At 41.9% G+C, this 15,169-nt stretch overlaps 1 protein-coding gene across 1 annotated transcript in view; it reads left to right on the top strand.

Moving 5' to 3' along the window:
- WDFY1 (WD repeat and FYVE domain containing 1) overlaps window positions 1-15,169 on the top strand; it is a 54,338-nt gene that overhangs the window by 13,052 nt on the left and 26,117 nt on the right. Inside the window, exons 2-3 of the mRNA XM_012642467.1 lie at window positions 9,258-9,325; window positions 14,220-14,293. Of these exons, the coding sequence (XP_012497921.1) occupies window positions 9,258-9,325; window positions 14,220-14,293 (142 nt within the window). The remainder of the gene's footprint in view (window positions 1-9,257; window positions 9,326-14,219; window positions 14,294-15,169) is intronic.

Raw genomic sequence — 15,169 nt, 5'->3', positions numbered from 1 at the left:
GCAGCACTGATGTTGATTTGCATGATTTTAGGGGTGCGTCTCTCCTCGCTTCTACCTCCTTGCGTATCCGATGGAGGCAGAAGTGTCTGTCATCTTTGCCATGAAGATATGGCATCTCATTCTCAACAGACCACTGACTTTTCCTGGGTCCTGATGTGAGTCTAGGAAATAGCCTTGTGTGTGTCACTACAGTTCCCTGCTGTGAACTTACCAGACGTTAAGCAGGACCCATGTGGATGAAAGAGGCACAGTTTGTTGCCTTATAACTTTCAGGCCTGGGAACCCCATGCCTTTTGGTAGTGACTTCTCCTTCCCAGACTTTCCGCATCTGATTTCTTTGCCAGCTTGCCTGGCCCTGCCCTCTGCTCACTGTCCTTTGGGAACAGTGCTGTCAAGGCCCCAGTCCACCCAGGCACCTCTAGCCTGATGTCCAGGTCTGTGTCTCTTTGTCGGCACCGGGGCTCCCTCACCCCCTGCACTGACCCCCACGGATGTGCTAGATCCCCTCAGAGACTCCCTGGGAGCCGATCGTGTCCAGACTCCAAGCCTGACCCAAGGCATGAGTCCACACTGAAGGTCAGCACAGACCAGAGTGAGCATTCTCCATGACGAACAAGGGAAGCCTCCAGAATCAGCCTTATTAAAAAAAAGAAAGTGGCTCCAGTGTATTCTAAATCACCTCTGATTCTAGTGCCTCTGCTTACACAAGAGCTTGAGACTTGACTCATGGCTGGGTGCGGAAGCTCACATCTGTGATCCCAGCACTTTGGGAGGTTGAGGCAGGAGGAGCACTTGAGGCCAGGAGTTGGAGACCTCATCTCTACAAAAAGATTAAAAAAATTAGCTGGGTTTGGTGGCAAGTGCCTGTAGTCCCAGCTACTTAGGAGGCTGAGGCAGGAGGATCACTTGAGCCCAGGCATTTGAGGCTACAGTGAGCTGTGATGGGGCCACTGCACTCTAGCCTGGGCGACAGAGAGATTCTGTCTCTAAAAAAGGACTTGACTCCTATTTTACTCCAGATCCTCATTTGCTTTCAGTGGGGACAGTGACTTAATGGACACACTCTTAGGGGGTGCAGCATTTTAGGTAGCCACACTTGCAAACCAGAAAAAGTAAGTCCGTAAGTGCCTCAGGGCTCATTTTGAGGTGTTTCACTGTGGCGTGCTGGGGCAGTCGCTGGGCCCTGCTATTCACTCCTCAGCCACCTCGTCTGTCCTTTGGGGCCCTCAAAGGAGCCCAGGTCATTGTCTGCCTTGAAGGTGTGTTCCCTTCTCCTCACCTTCCTCCCGTCCCCTCCCCACCCTCCCTGCCCAGCCTCATGCAGCGTTGCCACATAATCTAGTTATGTAATTTTATACATACGTACCTTGTTTTATTGTGCTTCACTTTATTGTGTTTCACAGATAATGTGTTTTTTACAAATTGAAGGTTTACGGCAACTCTTCTGCCAGTGGGCTGTCAGCGCCATTTTTCCAACAGCACGTGCTCACTTCCTGTGTCTGTGTCGCATTTTGGTAATTCTTGCACTATTTCAAACTTTTCCATTATTATTATATCTGTTGTGGTGATCTGTGATCAGTGACGTTACTATTGTACCATAGTTGTTTCAGGGTGCCACACACTGTGCCCAAATAAGATAGTCTGCTTAATCGGTAACTGTTGTATGTGTTCTGACTGCTCCACCAACTGGCTTTTCTCCCATCTCTCTCCATCTCCTTGCACCTCCCTGGTCCCTGAGGCACAACAATATTGAAATTAGGCCAGAGCCCTACAGTGGCCTCTGAGTGTTCAGGTGAAAGGAAGAGTCACATGTCTTTCACTTTAAATCATAAGCTAGAAATGATTAAGCTTTGAACGTGAAGGCTTGTTCAAAGCCGAGATAGGCCGAAAGCTGGGCCTCTTGTGCCAGTTGGCAAAGTTGTGAATGCAAAGGAAAAGCTCTTGAAGAAAATTAAAAGTGCTGCTCCAGCCGTAAACATAGGAATGGTAAGAAAGCAAAACAGCCTTATTGCTGACATGGAGAAAGTTTTAGTGGCTTGGATAGAAGATCAAACCAGCCACGACATTGCCTTAAGGCAAAGAGTCATCCAGAGCAAGGCCCTGACTATCTTCAGTTCTGTGAAGGCTGTGAGAGGTGAGGAGGCTGCAGAAGAAAAGTTCGAAAGTAGCAGAGGTTGGTTCATGAAGTTTAAGGAAAGAAGCCATCTCCATAACATAAAAGTGCAAGGGAAAACAGCAGCAAGTTATCCAGAAGCTCTAGCTAAGATCATTGATGAAGGTGGCTACACTAAACAACAGATCTTCAATGTAGATGAAACAGCCCTCTATTGGAAGAAGATGCCATCTAGAACTTTCATAGCTGGAGAGGAAAAGTCAACGCCTGACTTCAATGGACAGGCTGACTCTCTTGTTAGGGGATGATGCAGCTAGCTGGTGACTTTAAGTTGAAGCCAGTGCTCATTTCCTGTTCCTCTGGGACCCTTCGGAATGATGCTCAGTCTACTCCGCCTGTGCTCTGTAAATGGAACAACAAAGCCTGGATGACAGCACATCTGTTTACAGCATGGTTTACTGAATATTTTAAGCCCACTGTTGAGACCTACTGCTCACAAAAAAAGATTTCTTTCAAAACATTACTGATGAATGTGTTTTTCATGCCTAACACAACATCTATACTGCAGCTCTTTTTGTGAGGCTATAGCTGCCATAGATAGTGATTCCTCTGATGGATCTTGGCAAAGTGAATTGAAAACCTTCTGGAAAGGATTCACCATTTTAGAGGCCATTAAGAACATTCATGATTTGTGGAAGGAGGTCAAAATATCAACATTAACTAGGAGTTTGGAAGAAGTTGATTCCAACCCTCATCGGTGACATTGAAGGGGTCAAGACTTCAGTGGAGGAAGTCACTGCAGATGTGGTAGAAACAGCAAGAGAACTAGAATGAGAAGTGGAGCCTGAAGATGTGACTGAACTGTTACAATTTCCTGTGATAGAAGTTGAACACATGAGGAGTTGCTTCTTATGGATAAAGAAAGAAAGTGGTCTCTTGAGATGGGATCTACTCTTGGTGAAGATACGGTGTTGAAATGACCACAAAGGATTTAAAATATTACATAACCTTAGTTGATAAAACAGCAGCAGGGTTAGAGTGGATTGACTCCAATTTTGAAAGAAGTTCTTCTCTGGGTAAAATGGTATCAGACAGCATCACATGACACAGAGAAATCTTTTGTGAAAGGAAGAGCCAATTGATGCAGCAAACTTCATTGTTGTCATATTTAAAAAAATTGCAAAACAGCCACCCAACCTCTAGCAGCACCACCGTGGTCAGTCAGCACCATCAACATGGAGCAAGACCCTCCGGCAGCAAAAGATTAGGACTCGCTTAAGGCTCGGACGATTGTTAGCATATTTTAGCAATGAAGTATTTTTAAATTAAAGTATGTACGTTTTTTAGACATATACTACTGCACACTTAATAGACTAAAGCATATTGTAAACATAACTTTAATATGCACTGGGAAACAAAAAAATTCACGTGACTTGCTTTATTGCAATATTCACATTGTTGTAGTGGTCTGGAACGGAACCCACAATATCTCCGAGGAATCCCTATATTATACTTTAAAAAAAAATAAACTGAGTGTTTCATAAACATTTTCTCAGGGTTCCAGGTTTTAACTATTTTTAATGACTGTATAAGGTATCAAATTACCATATCATTAACCCATTTCATTATTTAATGTTTTTTCCTAATTTTTACTGCTTGGATAATGCTCATATGAACTTTTTAAATGTGTAGTTCTTATTTGCTTTCTATTAAATAATTTCTTCAGAACCAATTGCCAAGCCTGGAATTCCTGAATCAAGGTTTGTCATTATTATTGTTGCCATTACGGTTATTATAATTTGTCAAATATGTTTCACTATATGGACCAAAATTCTCATTAAAGTTCTAATTTACGGTGTTGACAGAAAATTATGAGAGCCCTAGAAATGGCATTTTGTTCTTGTTCTCACTTGTTCCTTTGCTTATCCCTGCATAACAGTACATTTTAAACACATTTTAATCAGAAGTATTTAAAGAAATATCATCCAATTTTGGCATTTTATTTATTTGGAAAATAAGCGAATCTTCTACAGTGCTGAAGAATGATAGACAAAGGTGATGATAGTGGTGTACGTACTGTAGTCATGTATATATAACGTCATAGTCTGATGTAGATACCTTTTCTAATCTGTCCGTGGAATATACTGCAACTCTATGTAAGTCCCTGCTTCTCTAACTGGAAGGGCAGAGGAGATGAATTGTAGCAGCCTTTCACAGGAATAGTGGTGTGGGGAAGTTTGGAAAGGATTTATGTAGGCTCTGAAATAAATGACACATTTCCTTTGTAAGTACCTTTTGGAAAAATATCAAACTATTGTTTTAAAACAATTTAAACATAGAGCTTGGAAAAGAATGAGCATGTTTCCAAGGTTGTGGTTTTAAGGAAAGGTTTTTTTTTTCCAGATTGACGTGGTCTTTGAATATAAAGGAAAATCCAGGCACTAGAAGAATGGGTAGAAAAAGCAGCAGAAAAACATAAAATGAGTTTAGGTGTGTGGGTGTAAATTTGTCAAAATATTAAAGAAAAAATTGAGCTGTTTTATTTCATCTTCATGGAGAGAGTGACTTAGACATTCATCTAGGCAGAAAATATTGTGACTTATGTAAAAATAAAACCATCTGATCTTGACACTAGTGATTAGATGGTTTATTAATATCATCCTAGAGGTTTAAATAGTTTGCTCCTATTAAATGTTACGAAACTGTATTATGTTGCTTTCGACTTACTGAATAAGAGATTTTACTCCCAATTTGAATTGTAAATTTTTTTAGTCTGGAATTTGCTTATTTTTAAATAAGTAGCCCCACTTAAACCTATTTTTACAACCATTTGTTAAATTAATAAGAAATATTTTGGACATAATACAAATTACTCATAGAAATTAGGCAACTCTGTTTAATACTTAGGTTCTTGGGAGTGCCAGAGTGTTAAGGGTTAAACTTAATATTGGTTTGATTTAATTTTGGAAGTGGAAGATTTTAGCAATGTGTAAGGAAAGGGAAGGTTCTGGCTTGTAAAGAGAAGGAAGGGAATTCTGGATGGAGAAGTGAATACAGAGGTAGAGCCGGCTATCGAGGTGACGTACCTAATTTAGAAGCTGATTCCCAAACAAGGATGGCCTGAGTGTCATAAACAGTTTTCAAAGGAAACACCCTAAGAGATCAGTTTGTTAGTTTTGTCCTAGGATGGGTCCAATTTGTACAGACCAAATTGTTTGCTGATGTTTTAATACTGTGTTAGAAAATGCTAGAGTCTGGGTAGGTTCCCATTCAGACCTTGAGCTAATTTAAATATCATTTTGAAACTGTATGAAATTAAAATTAGACTTTTCCAGGTTACATGATTGGGTAGAAGAGACAACCTTTAAGATTTCCTCCTCACAGTAGAGTTCTCTGATATCTGAATGTTACCACTCTTTTCAAGAGTACAGAGGGAAGAGCATGTGCCACAGATCCTTTGAGCAACCTACACAGTCATGACCCAAGACATTTGGGATTGATTTGGAGAGTTTTGGAATGCATCAGCATTCTGCTCTTCCTTAGACCTAAAAACCCTGACAGCTAGGTAGCTGGCAGATTTCATCCCTTTGTGATCCTCATACAAATGAAGCCAGTAAGCCTGAAGTGGCCCTGCGTGAAGCCGTGACCTCCCTGTGCCTTGGCCTTTGTTACCATGCATTTGGAAGTGTAGAATTTTTGAACAGATTAGTGCTTAGCTGGGAGTTGCCCTTTCACTTGCTGCAGCTCTTTTGGTTTCATTCCCTATGTTGGAATGTATCCATAAGCATTCTGATTTAAGTGAGATAGAATATAGTCAACATACTAACAGCACATTAAGAGTTCAAGCCCAAGGATCACCATATAAGCTTCCATTGACTCTTTCCGATGAAGGCATTGTGCCGAAATGGTACCCATCCTGTGATCTGCACAGAAAACCTCCGTCTAGACAGAAGAGTTCTTGCTAGGGTGGGGAGGGAGGTAGGCTTAGGGCATAACCTGCACTGGGCCTATTTGGGGAACATGAGGATGATGGCTCGCTGGGATGTAGGGTCTGGGCTGGGGAGTCATAGGGAATAAGTTTGTCAGTTGAACCCGGATTTGAGGTAATTGCTAGCAGATTCTGAGCACAGGAACAGTGTGATGCAAGCGGCTCGTGGGAGCTGTAGCTGACAGTGGATGTGCTGGAGGTGGACCAGAGGGAGGAAAGAGCCCACTAGGCACCATGTGAGAGGAGGCTGACTGCGGTGGGAATGATGAGGACCTGGACCGCGGCGGTCATGCTAACGATGACAAATGAGGGCCACTATGGTATTTAGAAATTAGCGTTTACTACTTAGAAGTAAGCAGCAGTGCCATTATCACACCTAAAGAAATAAACAATAACTTTTTAATATCAAATCCAATTGTTTTCTAATGGTATACATATATTTTATAGCTTGAATTAGGTTCTAAATAAGCCTACACATTGTAATTGCCTGATAGAGCCCTAAGACCTTTTTCACCATGGGCTTGGCTTATCCTTTATCTCTATTTTTTTCCCTTGCAAATTATTTGTAGAAGAAACTGAGTCATTTATCTATAGACTTCCTTGCAGTCTTAATGTTGCTGAATGCACCCCTGTGGTTGTGTTTAATGTGTTCCTCTGTGTTTTCTGTAAATCGGTAGGTGGATCTAGAGACTTGACGAGATTGCATTAGCCCTAAGGCTTGTATCCTGTTCACGTACAAAATAGCATTACTCTCACTGTGGTGCTAGATCATCTTATTTATTTGGATGAATGAAGGTCAACTATTAGTTTTCATTTTCTTTTAATCATGAACAGTAATCTCTATGGATCTTAGGTAGAGTTGGACAAGTCTAACAGATGCATACACCCATGGTAACCAACTCCCAGAGCCTTGCCATTCCCCTAGAAAGTTCCCTTACATCCCTTTACCTCCTGTCCTCCTCTGTCCCCAGAAGCAACCACTATTCTGATTTTTATCCCTGGTCTCTGACCAATTTTACTTGTCTTTTTTTTTTTATTTCTGCATGAGTGATTTTAATAAAGAAAAATATGCTTCTGAGAGAAAAACAACTAAGCTCACTGGTCTGTGGTCATTTAAACAAAGCAGGGTGATGTTTAGTTGAGGGTGAGTATTCCAAGTTTTGAGAGCATCTCCTCGTCCGTGCAGTTCAGCGACTCTGTTTTAGGCAGAGATAAGCCTTGCTCTTCTTGTTTCCTTTGAGGAGAGACATATCCACTGAGGCAAGAGGCCAAACTTCCTTTTTTCACAAGATGGTTTTACTTGGAGCTTCATTTTCTTCTTGTTAGGATCATGCACAGCCATGCCTAGTGAGACTGTGTTTCATTGCAGAGATTTTGCTGCAGCCAGGTGTGCTCACACAGAAGGGTGCTTTCATCTTGAAAAGAAGGAATGTGGCCCTGGAGATTAAACACAGTTGTATAGGTTCTACCACATGGACGTCGACATACATCCCTTCCTGGGGCATGAGTTCTTATGTGTTGCTTAAGATAGTCTCTCCATGTACATGTCTTCTGGAATGCTTCACGTGTTACTCCCCCCTTAGGGGTTTCTCTCACATGTTTCGGAAATTCTGTCCATATTTTTGCCGCAGAGGAACATCTCTTTTGACACGTACCGCGTAGCCCTCGTGGGCCTTGCCGAGTCGCTCCAGCCCGCTGGAGGTCGGGAGGGTGGAGTGCTTCCCACGTCCTTCCTGGCACTGGGTTGGTGGTTCCTTCGTGTGCTGGCCCTGGTGGATTTGCAGCTGCTGATGTTTCTTAAAGGCCTCTTACAACCTTCAAATTGCATACGTATTGTTTTTGCTGATTTTCATGTTTGCATTCCAAATGTTTCTTCAGGTTTGATTTTGTGTTGAATTTTTGATCATAGCCACTAGCTACACAAAGAAATGGCTTTTCTCTGGTGTGACTCAGGACGTGGAGACTCAAGTCAGGCAGGCAGTCCCTGATGAAGGCTGTGCCACACCCTTCAGAGTCACAAACGGGCTCTCTCCCTTGTGCTTGCCCAGGTGTGCATCTGGCGTCCGGGCCTTGGACTTGTGTGTGGGGAGGTGGTTACCGCCTCGATGAAGCCACGATGGCCGGGGGACAGGGAGGACACCGCCTCCGCCCAGGTGCAGACTCACTGCCTCAAGGCCCACCAATCAGCTCTACTTGTTTTGACCTTCAAAAAAAAATGAAAATGTATAATATCAACATTTAGTCTTCATGTATTTTAAAGTTGTAAACAATTACTCAGCACCTACCACGTGCCAGAATCTATGTTGCTATTAACAATGTAAAAATACGACAGAGTTGCCAGTGGGGATGACAAGCTAGTTGCGATGATCTTCAGGGGCCGAGCAGGGCAAGCCCCAGGGAAGTCCGTGCACATCCTGGGGATGCAGTGGGGGAAGAGGCCGGGCTCAGAGGGGCCTGTGAGCGCGCAGGGGCGGGCGGCACAGTGCTCCCGTTGTCCTTCCAAGGTAATAAACCCAGAGATTAAACTCCGGTTATTTTGATCGCTTGTCATTTTCCTGCACATGCACAGGATTTCCTTGTCGCCCTGTGCGTGTTCTGTTGATGAAAGAGGGGCCCAGGGACATGGTGTGGAACGATTTCCCCCCCCGGGGGGGGTGGGGGTTGTGAGGGGAGACTGATTAAGACCAGGGATCGAGCCGCGCCGTGTGCTCTCATCCTTGCGGACTCCCCTCTCCATCAGCAGCTTCTTTCCACTTACGCCCCTGCTTCCTCAGTGGGCTCGGGTGGTCGAGCAACCAAGCTCACACAATTTGTTTTTACGAAAAAAAGCAATTAACAGTCCTCAGTTTTCTTTGTATGTCACTATGTAACGAACATTTCCATATTAAAATTATTTGAAATCTTGACTCCTAAGTACTATATAACTTATCATATGCCATTATGCTATATGTAACTATATGTGTTTATATAGTATCTGTTATATGCTATATACTATATATATGTGTGTACACATACATATATTTATCTAATTGATTAACCTTATAAGGTCAGCTAGGAAACAGTATTGAAAGTTTTTTAAAAAATTCAGTTTTCCTGGAACACAAAAGAAGATAAAATTACTATCAACTACTCTTTCTTCTTTTCATTTCTCCGCAGAACCATCCGAGTTTGGCTGAAAAGAGACAGTGGTCAGTACTGGCCCAGCATCTACCACACCATGGCCTGTAAGTAGCTGAGCTTCTCCACGTGAAGAAAACGTCCCAGTGTTGTTGATGATTTCTTCATCAAAGCGTCTGGTTGAAAATCGCTACCAGATTTCAAAATGAGTATCTTGGTTGCCTAATACCTCTGACTGTAATACACGGGCTGTAATACACGGCAGGAAAACTCCTTTTCTTTTGCAAAGGAAGTTGGATCTACTGGCTTAACTGAAGCCGGCTTGAGCAAAACTGGGGGAAAAAAAGGGAAAAGGCACGTTGCTCCCTGGTTTTTCTTTGTCTTAATTTGGCTGACTTAGGTTAGTAGTAAGTTTATACTTAGTAGCAGCTGATACTAACACTGAAAAAGGACCCTGGACCCTCCGTAGCTTTGACCAGGCCTTTGCCCAATGTTTTCATAGAGCTCTGGGTCCTGTTGAGAGATGTGTTCTAAGGTACAACACATTCTAAATAGAGAATTTCTCACTTAGGTATGTTCTAAAAATAAATCTGGACAATAAAGCTTCTACATTAAGGCTTTAAAACAGCTCTGGGAGGTAGTGACGTAAGATTGCATGTAAATTCTAACACTTCCTGCACATCTAGGCAGCGTTGCCATCCTTCTCTCTTCTTTTCTTCAGCCTTTCTTGAAAAGAAAGACCGCAGAGAATGCCTGGGTGTCACCCAAGCCCAAACGGGGAGTTCAATCCTGCCATCCCAGGTAGCCATGCATAAGGTCCGTAGCTGCTGGTTTCCTTGCGCTTTTGTTCCTTAAGGAGGGATTTTCCTCAGCTTAGTGTTTCAATATTCAGAGGACTCCCTAGGAAAAGAAAAAAGGCTTTGGTGTGTGCCTGATGGTTTGTTACTGAAGGCCATTATAAAGTTTTCCAAAGAAGAGCTCTTGACAATTGTTTCAGATGCCGTTAACACTGTTCACAGCTTTCTCACAGGTATTCCAGAGCTTAATCAGTCTGTATGTTTCTTCTAAGCACCACTCTTGTCGGTTAGCACTTCCTCATTTGTACATATATTCCATTATGTATGTAGTGGTTAGATCCTGTAATAATTTTCACAAAAAATTAGTTTATTAGGAATTTTTATTTGTTCTACCTTCTACGAACAGCTTAGGCAGGCTGGTCAACTTCTCCGTCTTGATAATCATTCGATGAAAATGAATGACTTTTGGAACACCAGTATAAAGACAACTCTTATAAAAGGAACAGTAAAACTTTACAATACATAGCACATTTGACTACTACTTAAAAACCTGCCCATAATTCATTGTGCCCGGCAGAAGCATCTCCTTGTTACCCATGTCGGCACGTACAGTGAGTGCGTAACCTTGGTTTCTCACGCTGAATTCCCACCTTGGACTATGAAGTGACCGATGTCTTAGTAAAGGTGCTTATGGAGCCTGTCTGACATTTACTTAGGGAATTTCGAGAGCAGGGCAGAGGTGAGTGGGACACCCTGGGCCTCTGAGCCCACCCTTTACCCCCCCACTCCAAAATAAAGGCTTCTGTTAGGCTGATAACTCCTTACTTCCCAGTGGCCCAGTGATACAGAAGATAGCTAGAAGTAGCAACAGCCTAAGGAACTCATACCAGTGTTGGGGAAAGATGTGCTGTCATTGTGGAAAATCTCATTAATGCTATTGCTGTTATTCCTCCCACCTCTCCCTTCCTCCATAGTTAATGTTTTGGTCATAGCTTAATCCTTGAGTCCTCAGCCTTGGGGTTCATGCTCATTGGAATAGAGACAGAGACTGAGATGGATTTTGTCCTATATTTAGTTCAGTTACTTCTTGGCTTGTATTTTCCCTAGATATTTAGTACAACTTTGCAATTAATTTCTCTCCTACCAAAACCCCAGCAAGCAGAAATGTGCACTCTCTCTTGCCCACTGGATCTTGGGAAAGTGGCTATGGCTCTCTCTGTCCCCATCCCTCCCTAAGTTGGCTTACCTGTGTGAAGGATTCCCAGCCTAGCAAGGAGGGACGTGAAAGAACAGCCACAGCTTCTCTGCAGTGGGTGGCCGGCACCTGCCTATTTATATCTCCACATTTGCAGCGTGTTGCTTCCAGATGCTGCTGCTTTATTGTCTCCATTTGGACCTGGATCTGCTGATCAAGCTGCAAGAACACCACAAGGAGAAAACAGTGAATGAATTATGAGAAATAACTGCTTGTCTGTTTTAGAACGGCTTTTATTTCAAAGTTAAATTCAAAATATTAGAAGCAAAGTACCATGTTGGTTCTAAAAGCTATCTGCAGATTACCTAATGTAGGATGTTTTAGTGGTTCTCCACCAACTTAAGCTTTTTCCTGTGACCTGACAGAGTGGGCAGTCAGCCAAACAGTGTATTACTATATGTAGTCCAATTATGTTCCATAACGTTACCTCACATACCAAAAGTAACTTTCAGAATCTATGCCTACTGTGTGTTTCATACCTTTTTTTGGTAATAGAGTTTTATGAAATCATCCTAAAAGCTCTGCAAGGTAGATGAGATTTTTGTTTGTGCATGAGGAAACTGAGGCCAGAGGGGCTAAGTTGATTGCTTGTGGTTGGAATTCCAATCCATGCCTGTCTATGAGTCTGAAACTGTGCTACCCACCACAGTTATGGGGCAAGGCCACAAACTTTTTTTGCAAAACGCCAGACAGGAAACATTTGGACTGCGTGGGCCAACAGCCTCTGTGGCAATGACTCACCTCTGCCATGTAGCATGAGCAGTCATAAACAATACATACATGTAGCATGAAAACAGTCATAAACAGTGCATAAATGAAAGAGCCTAGCTGTGTTCCAAAAAAACAAAAAGACTTTATTTATTAACAAAACATGTAGCAGGCTGGGATTTGGCCCACTGGTCTGATCCAGAGTTTTAAGCATTTGATTTTTTACTGCCTTGATGCCTTTTTAAAAAGTTCACTGGTTTGGAAGATAATTTGTGTTTTGCTTATTTATAAAACTAAGTGAATATCCAACCCCCCGCTTCTATTTTAAATTTATATTGCTTATCTCAATGGAAACCTCCCTTCTAGGAAGAAATCCAGGACATCATTATATACAAAACAAACTAGAGAAGCTTTTTTTTTTAAGTGTGTGAAAATTCTCTAGCTTTATAAAATTATCCAGCACATTATAATTTTTACACAAAAGAGGGATCTTATATTTTTATGTAGTTTGTTGTAGAGTCAGGCATAAAAAGAATTGACACTTAAAACTAATGCATTAAGATTTAGTATCAATGTGAGAGCAAGCAAAAATGATGACAATGAATTTTGAAATCAGAGCATGATTGATTTGTCAAAAATAATTTTATGCATGATTATTAAAGAGCATTTTGATTATATGAGGATATGTATATCTTTGTGGTTGTAATTCTTAAATATGGTCATTCTTTTAATCTGAAATATCAATATTATGGATAAGGGTATACGGGCTCATAGTCAATTCTAATTGTGCACAATTTCAATACCTTCCTTTTAACTGCGTAGTTCTTGAATGCAGCTGAAACAGTATCTTTCTATAGTCTGATCATGCAGTGAGCTTGTTTTAGCTTTTGAGTACAATCCAGTATTATAGTTTACTTTCTTCCTTTGTTGGAGAATATTGGCCCATTGTAGAGAGGGAACTTTATATGCAGATGATGCAGATGGTGACTTCATTTAGAAGATTTTTTTTTTCTTTAACTTTTTTTTTTTTTTAAGAGACAGTCTCTCTCTGTCACTCATGCTGGAGTGCAGTGGTACAATCATAGCTCACTACAATGTCGAACTCCCAGGCTCAAGAAATCTTCCTGCCTTAGCCTCCTGAGTAGCTAGGACTACAGTCATATGCCACCGTGCCTGGCTAATGTTTTTAATTTTTTGTAGAGACAGGGTCTTGCTATGTTTCCCAGGCTGGTCTGGAACTCCTGGCCTCAAGTGATCTACCTGCCTTGGCCTCCCAAAGTGCTGGGATTACAGACATGAGCCACCAAGCCTGGCTTTTACTTTTTTTATGAGCAGTTTTATTTCAAAGTAAACTCAAGTTCATTTATTTTATTTTGTTTTGTTTTTTCCTGGCATACATTTCCTTGCTGTGATTCTTTCCTTATTAACTAAAATTCTTTAGGCCAGAGTGAACCCAAACATTTCTTTTTCCAAATGTTCTATTTTATAAATCATTTTAATTCTGATTTTTAGCGGAGGAAGACAATTTAGAGTTTCTTCTCTCTGAAAGTCATTCTCTGGTGCATGATTTCTGGAAGGGCAGGTAGAACATTGAAGGGGAGTGTTTATGAGAAGAGGCAGGTGTTATCCCACACACGTAACAATGCTGTGGACAAAGAAACCTCTCTACATCTCAGAACTCCAATCACTACAAACCGAGTTGTGTGTGTCATTGCAAAAGCGAACATTTTTTGACCATTTGACCATTGAAAAAAGTAATCTCAAGGTGGCTTCCCCAGCTTGCTCACGTATGCCGTGGAATGGGCAATCCGGTGCAGGGAACCCATTTTTGCACACGTTCCAGCTACTCTTTGGCCTTTAATGGGGAAGGGTGGCAGGGGCAGCGTGAGCTCCTGGGTGTTGGGACATCAGATCACCCTGGGTCCTCAGCCTTGCCAGGCACAGGTAGGAGTTTCAATCAATGAAACTTCATGCCAGCTCGCTTCACCCAAAGCTATAGAAATAATTGAGAAGGTTTGTAAAATTAGTATTTTAAACTAAAACAGCAGAGAGAACTTAAATAACATTTTAAATTTACATGTTTTTTAACAAAACATTTATGCCCTTAGCAGCAGAAATGTGTACCCTCTTTTAACTCAATTTTAACCAAAATTACATAGCTCTTCTTAATGATAATATGCTTTGAACAGTGACTTAAAATGCTCAGCCTTGCGTGTAACGTGGTCTTTGTTTTTCCGGCAGCTCCTTGCTCCGCCATGGCTTACCATCACGACAGCAGACGGATATTCGTGGGCCAGGATAATGGCGCCGTAATGGTAGGTAGCTTCCAGAACGCATTCACTGTATTCTTTACATTGCCCTCCCCAGGTTCACTTACGTCGGACAGTTTAAATAAAGCTGACAATGGGTGTCTGAGTGTTTGGCATAAAAAATGTTTAATTCAGTATAGATGTTAGGTCAAACAATGGGTTAATTTAAATTAGTGCTTAATTTTGAACTGTTTCCACCGGAGCTCAGAACACTTTCATGATTGACGGCTGGGTGCTCGGGCTAGCCCACGGCGCACAGCCTTTGTCCAGCGAATGTGACCTTAGCAGCCCTATCCCTAAACCATGATGGTGGACAGCCCCTGTCACTCTGTGTGTGTGTGTGTGTGTGTGTGTGTGTGTGTGTGAGTGAGAGAGAGAGAGAGAGAGAGAGAGAGAAAGAGGAGGAGGAGGAGGAAGAGGGGCGAGCAAGGTTAGGGGCTAGCCAGTCAGCCAAGAACTCACAGAACTGGTTAAAGCAGTGATTCTCAACCATGTTTGGTGAAGGACCAGATATTTAAATTTCCAATCTATTATAGACTGGTATTTTCATGGATCTAATTGTGTGTATATATTTATTTTTTCCTTAATTGCGATACAATTCATATACCATATTTACCATTTTAAAGTATACGATTCAGCGGTTTTGTAGTATGTTCACGAGATTGTATGACCGTTACCATTCCATAATTCCAGAACATTTTCATCACCCACCCCCACCCCGTCAAGAAACCCCATACACATTAGCAGTCACTCCCCATACCTCCTTCCCCCAGTCCCTGGCAATCATTAATCTACTCTCTGAGTCTAGGAATTTGCCCATTCCAGACATTTTATTTAAATGAAATCATGCAATATGTGTGGCCTTTTATGTCTGTCTTTTTT

The sequence above is a fragment of the Propithecus coquereli genome, unplaced genomic scaffold (assembly GCF_000956105.1).
Source record: "Propithecus coquereli isolate 6110/MARCELLA unplaced genomic scaffold, Pcoq_1.0 Scaffold18, whole genome shotgun sequence".
NCBI lineage: Eukaryota > Metazoa > Chordata > Mammalia > Primates > Indriidae > Propithecus > Propithecus coquereli.
This window is presented reverse-complemented; position numbering and strand designations above follow the sequence as displayed.